Source organism: Ursus arctos, unplaced genomic scaffold (genome assembly GCF_023065955.2).
Source record: "Ursus arctos isolate Adak ecotype North America unplaced genomic scaffold, UrsArc2.0 scaffold_18, whole genome shotgun sequence".
Classification (NCBI taxonomy): domain Eukaryota; kingdom Metazoa; phylum Chordata; class Mammalia; order Carnivora; family Ursidae; genus Ursus; species Ursus arctos.
Window position 1 is genome coordinate 43,322,470 of NW_026622852.1, and position 12,297 is coordinate 43,334,766.

General features: G+C 46.4%; 1 protein-coding gene across 1 annotated transcript in view; it reads left to right on the plus strand.

Annotated features, from left to right (window-relative positions):
• The window catches only part of PAPPA (pappalysin 1), a 239,779-nt gene that overhangs the window by 52,022 nt on the left and 175,460 nt on the right, over positions 1 to 12,297 (plus strand). Inside the window, exons 3-4 of the mRNA XM_026513725.4 lie at positions 1,809 to 1,954; positions 6,356 to 6,649. Of these exons, the coding sequence (XP_026369510.2) occupies positions 1,809 to 1,954; positions 6,356 to 6,649 (440 nt within the window). The remainder of the gene's footprint in view (positions 1 to 1,808; positions 1,955 to 6,355; positions 6,650 to 12,297) is intronic.

Here is a 12,297-nt window from a genome sequence, read left to right on the forward strand (position 1 = left end):
GATATAGACAGTGGAGTGAGGGTTTGGAATGGTGTGAGTGCCCGTACTTATAGGGGGTGGGTGTGTGTAGAGATGGTAAAGGAGGCAGAGGGGAGATGCGAATCAGGGAAGCCTTCCTTGAGGAGTGGTACCAGCATGGGCTTTGGATTTGTTCATCGGGGGACAAAATGCGGAGCAGAGTCCCTGACAGAGGGAACATCGCGAGTGAAGGCTCCGCAGATGATGCATCATCGTGGGTGTCCCCAACCCACAGTGGAATATTCGGGAAAGGGGGCTGAGAGAGATGGGGCTAGAGAGGGAGGCAGCATCTTGGAGGCCATGCTGGGGACCTTGGACTTACTCTTTCACATACAGGAGGCCCTTCTACGACCCCAGGAGGGAAAGAGAAGGGAACCGTCATAAGTATTCTACCAGCCAGGATTTGTGTCAACCCTTTATGGACAGTTAGCATTACGAAAAGGGGAACAACTTCCAACTCACTGTGTGACCTTAGCGAGGTCTGAAGCCTAAGTCTCTTTTCCCTCCTCTGGACTATAGGCATCATAATACTACCTACTTCAGTCTTTTTAAGATAGATGATTAAAGGAGATAAGCCGCATAAAGTTGGACCACATAGAAGGGCCCATCCCACGTTAAATATCATTATTCATAGACTACATCAAGCTGCCTACTTGCTTGTTTATGTATGTTTTTATTCATTTATTTATTGATCCATTTCCAACCGTACTCAAGAAATGATTATCAGCTGCTCACAAGGATACATGACAGCAGCCATAAATGGAGGCTCAGAGGCTCGAGAGAGGAGGGAGCTGGATACCTCCATGGATTTAGGAAATGATCTGTTGGGTACTCTGCCTGGGGCTGATAGAAAGCTTTAGCATCTCAGTGGTGATGGGAGAGTCATACTCTGTGAAGGAGGAGTTCTTGTTTACTGAGCACCTAGGATGTGCCCAGCCTCTTTCCAAAGACCCTTTCTTCCTCTCACCACCACGTGTTCGTTCTGTGTAGTAAGGAGCTGATGAAGATAATGGGGAGTTAGCTCACTTTCTGGATACGTCAGTCTGTAGTGGCAGCCACTCCAAATACAATATCCCTCTCTAATGCCATTTTACAGACAAATGAATAGAGGCTTACAAAATGCAGAATCATCCGTGGGGGGACAGCTTGATGCTCAGTGACAAGGGCACAGGTTTCCAAGGTGGACAGAATTGGCTTTGAAACCCAGTTCTGCAACGTGGGGCAACCTGTTTAATCACATGTGGACCACATATTCGTTATCTTGTAAGCAGAGCAATAATGCCTCTTTGCAAGGTTGGTATAGACATGCAAAGCAGGCCTCCTAGGGCAGCTCTGTGTTTGCCAAATAAATGGTCTGACGTCCATAGTGAATGAGTGGAATAGAGAAGAAGCCAAGACTAGAGCACATGTTGTCTTTTCCATGGTCTTTTGTTCCTGATTTGCATCCACATTATGTGGCCCTGCCACCGGGCAAGAGAGCAGAGTCCTTAAGGGCAAGGATGTGGATTTTAAATAAATCTAGGTTCTGAACTGAATTCTGCTATTTATAAGCTGAGGAAACTTAACCATGTCTTTTCAACTTACAAGGACTTAGTTTTCTTAGCTGTACGATGGGATCATCTCCACTTACCTTATAATATTATTGGGGGAAGTCATTGAGGTGATGTGTGTAAAGTGTTTAGCGAAGTGCCGGGTGCGTAGTAGCTCTTAATGACTTGGGGGAATAGCTGTTATTTGAATAGTACGTTTTTTGGATGGTGATGACAGCCAAGGTTCTTTTTCTGTTACAGAGCATACTTGGATGTTAATGAACTGAAGAACATTCTTAGACTGGATGGATCAACACACCTTAATATCTTCTTTGCAAACTCCTCGGAGGAGGAATTGGCAGGAGTAGCAACTTGGCCATGGGACAAGGAGGCCCTAATGCACTTAGGTGAGAATTAGAAACTTCTTCAGGAGGAAATTGGATTAGCACAGGAGTACCTGTAGTGGTGATGATAATGGTGACGGTGACCATGACGATGGTGATGGTAGTGGTGATGGTGAACGATCTCTTTATTGCTTTTTAGTGTACAGAACTCCTTAGTGTTTCTTATCTCATCTCAACCACCAAGTGTTCCTCTGAAGATAATAACATGATATCATTAGCCCTGTTTTGCTGACGAGGAAACTGAGACCCACAGAAAGAACAGGGCTTACCCAAGGTCACACACAAGTCCATGGCTGAGCCACATTTGGAGTTCAAGTCTCCCACTCTGTCCATCGATAGCTTTCTTCTTCTTCCCCTTGCCTCTTAGCACACGCAGGTATCTTCCCAGCCTGGCCACGACACGGTGCTGACATGGCCAGTCAGGGCTTGGCTTGAGAGATACCAAAGAGACAAGAGAAAGTGAGTTTAAGAACTCCTTGTTCCTCCGTGTTCTCCCAACACCACCAGGAACTCTACTTACATCCAAAGTATTCATATCCATAAACCAGACATATGTTTACACGAACCCATCACCAAGAGTCAGAAAAGACAATGGTTTCTGAACGAGGACCTGTAAGTAAACACTGTAGCTCTATAATTTTGATTTTCCCGTGCTCTCTTGCAGTACACGTCTATATGTGCATGTGTGTTTTTGTAACTTGTGCATATTTGAAATCACAGCATAGATAAAATTTTATGAGGTTTTGTTTTGTTTATTTGTTTTACTTCATATCATGCTACCTACATTATTCCACATGGTAGCAGTCTTCTGATCACTTCCCATCCAACTTTTTCATTTCACATCACAAGACAAAAACATCCTTCCGGGTTATTTCCATCTCTCTAAAGGTGATGTTTTTAGGGACGCCCAGGTGGCTCAGTTGTTAAGCATCTGCCTTCGGCTCAGGTCACGATCCCGGGGTCCTGGGATCGAGCCCTGCGTCGGGCTCCCTGCTCAGCGGGAAGCCTGCTTCTCCCTCTCCCACTGCTTGTGTTCCCTCTCTCTCTGTCTCTCTCTCTGTCACTGTCTCTCTCTCTGTCAAATAAATAAATCTTTAAAGAAATAAAAAATAAAAATAAAGGTGACGTTTTCAATGACCACACAATATTGCATTGAGTGAGGGCGTGACAACGTACTCAACCTTTTTTCCCTTAATAGAATGTTCCCATTGTTTACACCAGTGGATAGCAATGCCTCCCTCATCAAGCTTCTTCATCTGGGGAGGTTAGGGCTCAGGAGAGTGACAGTCCTTGGTGTTCCAGAGGCCTGCCCGCCCCCCTAGTGATACACCAGGGTCCAGTCACCACCTTCAGTCTGCAGAAACGAGGGACTGTGCAGGTTCACATGATGGAGACTTCAAACCCTAGAGTTAGTTCCCTCTGGACTGCTCTCACTTCCCCACTTGTTTTTAAGGGAAGGAAACCAATATTTGTGTGTGCTTATGTGTGTGCACATACGTGAGTGCCTGTGTGCAAGTGTGTTGTGATGTAAACAGAGCTGGAGACAGAGAAATCTGTAGTCTTTCTCAGCTGGGGGCATTTTATCCCCTGGGAGACATTTGTCCATGTCTAGAGAGAGTTCTGGCTGCTACAAATGGGGGAATGCTACTGGCATCTAGTGGGTAGAGGACAGCGATGCTGCGAAATCCAGAGATTGAGCAAGAAAGAATCATCCAGTCCAAAATGTCCATCATGCCGAGGTGGTGAAACCCTGAGATAGATGGTGGATGAACAGACAGGCAGACAGACAGAGGCTGAGCAGAAAAGAGCATGCCACGTAGGCATCCTTGAAGACAGATGATTTGTCACATGCCTGGTATGACGTATGGGAATCCTGCTGGCCCAGAGCAAGACACGTGGTGGTTCTCAGCTATGATTCTGCTCGGCAGTATGGCCTTAGGCAAGTCTCTTTCCTTCCCCGAGTCCCAATTTGCTCAGATTTGAAATGAACAGGTTAGACTAGATGGTTTCCAAAGACACTTCTCAGCACTGAAACGCTGTCCTGTTGGGACAGCAACTGAAAGGCTCGTGGTCAGAGTCTTAGTAGGCTTCTAAAGTTGGAGAAAAATACTCCTGATGATTCTGTGAATTTCCGAGGCTGGCTCAGGACCAGGAATACAGAAGGCTATAAATCCATAGCATGTTACAGTGTTTCAGGATGACGTCAGGCTCCAGCTATTTCACCTTTTAAGAGAAGCAATGAAACAGGACTCGGGCTGTGTGCTGAGCCCTGTGCAAAGGGGTGAGTCAGGAGGGGATGAGGTAAAACAAACAAAGCTGGCCGGGACATTAAGTCTACAATCCTGTCATTATCCCTGGAAATACCTGTGGGGTCCTGCACCTTCCCACCCCCCTGCCCAGCACCTCCATGTTGAGCCTCATGGAGAAACAGCATCACTGGCACCGTTGTAGCTGTTTGTTTTAGAGCTCACCGGAGATGCAGAGTCACTTTTCCAAGATCACACAGCCGGGGTCAAGCAGCATGAGGGTTGCTAACTGCTCCGGGCCCCCAGCCCCCAGCCTGCCATCTCCCCATCCCGAGACATGTTGGCCAGAAGCAATTCCTCCGCACTAACCCCAATCAAACCCAACTTATTAGAACCATACATATATTTTTACCCTCCTTTCCTGCTGTGATGCCATGATCCCTGGAAAAAGCCTTGGGTGGGAAGGGGATTATGTTTCATATTATGATTGACAGAAAATAATTGAGAGAGATTTCCTGTCTCAATTTCTCTTCCTCCCTGCCTGCCTCTTCTCACACACGCGCGTGTGCACACACCCCCACACACCCTCTCATACATCTTTATCTCTGTGCTAGAAGGCTTTGAGCAGTTCAGAATTAATAGACTCCATGAGCCCCATGACTGAGCAAGCTCGCCCTCCCGGCAGTTCAACCCAAGATAAAACCCCCCCACGCCTGCCAGTTCAAATCAACAAGGCCTTGCCTTATCACCATTCTTTATAAGACACTGTTCTGCACTTAAAAGCATGACTTACAGAGGGTTCGGACCTGAATTTTAACCTTCTTGTAAACACATTTGGATTTTAAAGTTTAAATGTCTCCCTACCAGCCTCTCTGTGTTTCTCTAGTGCCTAAAATGAACATGAAAAATGCCGTCCATTGAATCTGCTGAAATCTGTTCCATCTATCTCCCTAAGCTCAGCCATGCTCAGTCATTGAAGACACGTGGGGTAGACCATGGCTTCTCAAGCTAGAACATACAGACGAGCCATCTGGGGCCCTTGTTAGAATACGGAGTCTAATTCTGTAGGTCTGCAGTAGGGCTCGAGATGCTGCATTCTTAATCCCTTCCAGGTGATGGTCATGCTGCTTATTCTCAAGACACTCTTCGAGTCATGGGTAGTTAGACACCCACTGACCCACTTCGAGTCATGAGTAAGGCACCCGCTAACTGTGAAGTGCTATGCAAGCTGCTTACGTGTGCTTAGTTAGACCTCAGAAGACTTCTTTCGTTGGGTTAATGTTCAGCAAAGATTCAACACACATGTAATGAGATGGCATCTTCCAGGCCCTGTGCTTGGCATTCATGGTAGAATTCATTAAGAGGCCTGGCTCTGGAAACTAAGGATCTTGGGCTCAAATCCCAACTTGACACTTTGCTAACTCCCGATCACGAGCCAGCTGCTTCCCTAGTCTGGGAATCAGTGTCCCTCCTGTGGGTTGTGAGTAGAGTAAGTGTGATTATACACTTGAAGCACTGAGCAGAGGACCCAAGGACATATGCTAAATGCCCCAGAGCCATTGGCTGTAATGACACTGGCATAATGATGAACTCAACATGATGTTGGCCTTCATGAGTGCTCACTCTCAGAGAGCACCGGAGATGAAGAAGTGGGATTCAGGGATGGTAATCAACTTGCTCCACGTCCTAGCATTGGTGAGGGCTGAGTGAGGACTGGGACCAAGGTATCTGACCATGAGGGCTTCAGTTGGACCAGACTGTATAGAATATTTGTAAGCCAGGGTGTGCCTTACTGTTGAAGGACAAGGTAGCAGCAGAAATGTCCACCAGCCCAGAAATCAAAGTCCTTAAATACTGATGATGCCCATTTGTTAAGTAGTTTGAGGTCACCTTGGTTAGGTTGTCTTACTTCTTCAGGCATTGGTGTTTTCATTGGAGAAATGAAGGGATTGCACAGAATGACTCTTGAGACTCCTTCCTACCCAATCACTGATGCATTTCACAAGTCATAACAGTTCTCGGGGCAGTGGAGTCACAGGGTGGAGAAGCCTGTTGTTACCTTGGGCAGCACCTCATTTACCTGTGATTGATTGGCGGATTTCTGCACCAGGAAGCAGAGGGCCCCACTTTGCTTAATGCTCTGATTTTCCCCTTGCAGGTGGCATTGTCTTGAATCCGTCTTTCTATGGCATTCCTGGGCACACCCACACCATGATCCATGAGATCGGGCACAGCCTGGGCCTCTATCACATCTTTCGAGGCATCTCGGAGATCCAGTCTTGCAGTGATCCCTGCATGGAGACGGAGCCCTCCTTTGAGACTGGAGACCTCTGCAGTGACACCAACCCAGCCCCAAAACACAAGTTCTGCGGTGATCCGGGGCCAGGGAATGACACCTGTGGCTTCCATAGCTTCTTCAACACCCCTTACAACAACTTCATGAGCTATGCAGGTAGGGCCCCCCACTGGGCCGGGCGAACGCAGCTGGGTGTCACACACAGGCTCCAGTCCTGGCTCAGAGGAGCCTTGGGAAAGCTGCTTTCCTTTTCTAAGACTTCTTCATCCCAACAGTCCCTCATCCCAGATAATCAGGATGTGAAAGTCCTTGTGTGAGATCTCAGGGGTTCGTGGGAGCGGTTGCATCTGACATCTGCTGAGAAAGACACACTTTAAGGAGCCAACTGGGACCCAAGGTCAGGAGACCGAGGTGGAAGTTCCAGCTCTACTACTGGGTCACCTGGTGCCTTTGGGTCTGTCACATCCCCCTTTCTGGGTCTCTCTTCGCTCAACAAAATGGTATCTTTGGATCCAAGGAATCTTGGAGAGGGTTCCCCTAATTTTTGCAGCTGTATTTTTCAAAGCTGGTGGTTACTGCAACTTTATCTTTTCTCTTTTTTTTAACTGCAACTTTTTCTTAAATATAAAGCTCTTATACTCTCCTTTACTCTTTTATTACAAAAAAAAAATAGAATGCTTTTGGTTTTGCAAATCCAAAATTATGCGAGAGGGGTACTTTCTTTTCCTAACTGCATGTATCCTGTCAAAACCCTTTTTTATACCATCAGTAATAGCATGAAGGACTCATGCTTTGGGTTCAAGGATGTCCTGTGCTTCTTTTAGAATATATCAAGGCCACTTCTAGCCCTTGGAGCATTTTTGGAAAGTTAAAACAGGGCATCCCTTTCTCAAAGCAGTCTCAGCCTTCACCACTGGCCTCTTAGATCCAGAATCCTAGTGTAGGACCCAGTCCACAAATTGCACATGGTAGCCCAGCATTGAGTTCCATTATAATGTTCGATTTAGGTGTCTTTTGTCCCCAAGAAAGCAAGTGAGTTCTGTGAAAGCAGAGATTGTCTCTAACGTACCACTGTATTCCCAACACCTGGCACAGAGCCTGGTGCTTAATAAATGTGCGTTAAGAAGATAGGGAGGAAGGGAAGGAGAGAGGCAGGGAGGGAAGAGAATAAATAAATTCTCATAAAGATATAAGAAAGCGATTCTTATCAATAATAATATCTCTCCTTGTGTAAAAGTTTATGGTTCATAAAGAACATTCATACACACTAACTCGTGTAACTCACAACAAATCTGTGGGGGCAGAAACTATCCCCATTGTACAGATGGCAGTACTGTGGCTCACTAAAGTCATTTGCCCCAGGTCACACGTCTGACTCCGGGCATTTTTTTCATTTACGCTTGTGTGGGGTTTGAGGTCTCCCATCTCTGCTCGAACTAGGAAAGCCCTCTTCGCACAGTTTTCCATTTCTTCTTTGGGTTTTGCCTCAGATTGCATTTGAAGAGAGGATTGTGCTGCTGAAACCCCACGAATTCGATGATCGCCAGTAGGTCCTCCTGCTTTCCCACATGGGCTGGTGACCTCTGGAGTTTAAGGCCCCTACCGTTCAAACCTGAGGTCTCCAGAATGGTCAACAGCCCAACCCTCGAACCAGAAAGGGGTCTTTAGGTTTAGGTCTTTTAAAAAGACCACAGTGCTGGGTATTTCCTCAAAAGCAGATTTCCCACTGGACTCGCATTCCCAGCCAAGTCCACATCCCACATCCGGTGCCCTGTCCCCTCACACAGCCCTGCTTACGTTCCGTTTCTATAGCACCTTTCCTTGGCCAGCTCAACGCACATGGAAAATAAACAATAACATGAATTTGGAAGCTTGCCGGATGCTTAGGGGCCTCGGAGCTGCCACTAGCTACCAGACCCCCATAAACTAAATCTTTTTTTTTGTTCCCCTTTGTACAGATCTAAAGGGTGATTGATTTACTGTTGTTTTTTTAAAGGAACCCCTCAGCTCAGTGACCCATTAACAGCAGAACTAATTCACTGAGCTACGATAACAAACTTACACCCGCAAAAGCATATTCAAGGCGACCACGAGCTTTGAAATGTTTGTTTTCCTTAGGATCTCTGATAGATGAGGTGACAAAAGCAGCTGGATGAAATTCAAAATGCAGAACAGGATCGGGTTCTCAGGGCCGGGGAGAGGGGCTTTGCAGTCAAGGCCAGAGGGTGGAGACCCCGCTGGGTCAACTGCTTGGAGTTCCTTCCTTCCTTCCTGGGTGCTTCGTCCTCAGGCCTGGTCGCTCGAGGAGCAAAGAGTCTAGAGCGGTGCTGCCCAGTAGAACTTTGGGCAAAGATGGACATGTCCTCTGTCTGTGCTGTCCAGTATGATCCCGACCGGCCCGATGTGGCTCGTGAGTGCTTCAAGCATGGCTAGTGAGACTGAGGAATTGAATTGTTCATCTTCAATAACTTTAATTAATTTAAATTGAAATAACCCCACCGGGCTGGTGGCTGCCATATTGGTCAGCGCAGGTCTACGATCGGTATCGAGTGCCTGGGACACACTGCACACTGTGTGAAACGCCTCATAGGCTTCTCTTGTAGAATCCTCAGAATAACCCTCTGAGGTAAGGGCTCTTATTACTGAACCTGTTTTACAGATGCAGAAAGTGTGGCTTAATGTAGCTTAGGTAGCTTGCCCAGGGTCGCCCAAGAAGAAGGTAAGCCTTTTTCACTGCAGAGCCTGTGCTGTTGATCAGTAAACATCTGGCTCTCTTTCTGATGCTAAGGCACGTGGGGAGGGCCCCGAGTGCTCGGCTCCAGCAAACACCAGGCAGGTGATGGGTGCCTGCCCTAGTTCAGCACCAGGCGCCTATGGTCATCTTGAGCTGCTGGATAAGCCCTGGGCTGATGAAGAGCAGAAGCCCAGACTCTACTTCCTGAAGATGATAAGCCATAGGAGGCCCCCCAAGAGCACCCTCCAGTCAGGGCTTCCTCAAGAGTGCGGGAACCAGGCCGTGTCCAGCCTACAGGAGCAAGTGTCTCGTGACCATTGTTCTGCGTATCAGGACCTTTCAATGTGCACATATGCTTCGACCCTGCAATCCCAGCTCTTAGGAATATATCCAAAGGGAAGAAATCTGTTGATTTTGTTAAAGATTTGATCAGAAGAATGTTCTTAGCAGTGTTCATTGTCCAAATATCAATTAGGTATTTGCTCTCTGCCAGGCATGAAGAAAAAATGCTTATATGTGTGAAAACTTAGAAACTGCTCGCAAGTCCAATGAGCACGGATTGTTGAAATAAATCACAAGGCATCTGTATGATAGAACGTTATGTGGCTGCTCATGATAATGTAGGAGATGAAAGAGAAGTGTGAACAGAAGCAGAGGAACACAGTGGTGCAGAGCCCGACGTTCCGGAGCGCAGGCATTGGACGTGACTCCTCCATGCGTTAGCCTTTGACCTTGGGCAAGTTACTTCTCCAAGCCTCCCTTACTTCCCGGATGCCATGGAGGACAGTCACACCTACCTTGTGTGATAGTAGGCGTATTCTTGCAGATCAAGGATTTAGAACTGTCCTTGGTACCATAACTAGTGCTCAGTAAATGATAATTCGTAGGGCTGTTTGTTAATTCTTTAATGTGAACGTGGTCGCAGAGCCTCTTATAGACCTGGCATATGTGTGTGTGTGTGTGTGTGTGTGTGTGTGTGTGTGTGTGTGTATGTCAATGTGTTTGTGATAATGAGAACTATAAATATTCACATGCAATATACATACACACAGACCTATGTACTAAATACTGATAGTATTATCTCTAGGTAATGAGTTTAGAGTTTATTTCTTTGTAACATTTTGGGCATAGTCCCCATGTTTTACAGTGAATATAATCATTTATTGCTATTACTATTATTATCACTATCATTATTTAATGAAAACCAAAAAGGCAGGGGCTCTTACAAAAGGCAGCTCCGTTACCCCTGCATTAGACACGGGTTAGCTTGTTAAATGTGCTCATTAGCTTTAGGAAGCAGTTACATCACTATTCACGGTGTTATCGTGGGTGAAAACGAGGCCGGCCGGGGTGGCGGCCAGCATTTTGCTCCCAGTTCCACAGCACAGGACTCAGCAGCACACGGCAGCACTGGGCCCCTGGCCTGCCCACCACCCCCCCATCCTCTGTAGTCTCCATGCTACAGAGGGAAACGTGTTCTGGAGAACAAAGTTCAGTCAGCAAACTCAGGACAGAGCACCGATAGTATGGGGGCTGGTGCAGGCTTCCCCAGTGATGAGATCCCCAAAGTCCTCTCTGCTGAGGGATAAGATGGGAGCCAAAGAACAAGATGGACTGGCTGGTCCTGGAGCTCAGATGTCGGGAGGGGAAACGTGTGGAGGCAGGAAGCCAAGAGGGGCTGACTCGAGACATGAGCTAATTGAGACAGAGCATTTGTGATAAACGGAAACCCTTTGGTACCTCCCCCCAAGATCCTGATAGCAGCTAAGTCTCTAAGCCGTGAACCCTGGGACAGACGTTCTCAGACTTCTGTTTTCAAGTTCAGATACATTTCTGTTCCCCTACCAAGTTCTTTTTTTTTTCATAATAATATTTTTATTATATTATGTTAGTCACCATACAGTACATCCCTGGTTTCTGATGTAAAGTTCGATGATTCATTAGTTGCATATAACACCCAGTGCACCATGCAACACGTGCCCTCCTTACTACCCATCACCAGTCTATCCCATTCCCCCACTCCCCTCCCCTCTGAAGCCCTCAGTTTGTTTCTCAGAGTCCATAGTCTCTCATGCTTCATTCCCCCAGCAAGTTCTGTCACCTATGTTTTTCAAACTCTTTTTAATTGACAAACATGGAAATGGCTAATTTTTAAGTCACAAAAGGAAAATGCACTTCTTTGGGGAAAAGAAACAAACAAACAAACCAGAGTATTTGGAGAGGGGGAAATGCTGTTTTTCTCCTCCATTCATCTTGATAAATATTTTATGTGCTCCAGCTCTCTGAGTCCCCACAACAATTCTATGGAGTGGAGTTGATTGAAATGTCCCCAAATTATACCTGAGGGACCTGAGTTTTAGAGTTACTTCCTTCTTTTGGAAATGACTGATTAGTATTGTGTTCAGTCCCTGTTTCTTAACGTACATAGCCATTCCCCTATTAATAGACAGATGTGTTATTTCTGATATTTTTACCATTATAAATGATGCTTTAAAAAATATCCTCATACCTATATTTTCCCCATGTTTGTTCATGAATATGTCTATTGAATTCCTGAATGTGCTATTGCTAGATCAAAGAGAATGAATATTTTACATTCTGAGCTTTTTTCCCCCCTGCTTCTCGTTTTCTAATGTACACACACGCACACACACGCGCACACACACACACACATAGGCACTGTCCCCATCATGAGGCAGTGAGCTGTTACTGAGCATTATCGTGGTTCTTTGTGCTCTGCTCCCCTTAGCTTTCAGCTGAGTTCTGAGATGAACGTTCTTGGTATCCTCATCATCTCCACCTACAGATGGGAGAACGGAGGCCCCCAGCACGTGGATTCACTTGCCCATTTGTCTCCAAATCCTTCACACACTGGTCTAACTCTTTACCCGTACTTTCTTAGCCATTGTCCCTTCCCCTGCCTCTAACCCATTCAGTGGCTTTTCCAGAGGTACTTTTTTGCACTAAGAAGTGCAAAGTTCATAGGAACAAAGAAAAACATACCTGATGATCTGGCCCTTCTTAGGCTGAGACGTTTGGACTCTATTCTCCAGGCAGTGGGGAGCCATGG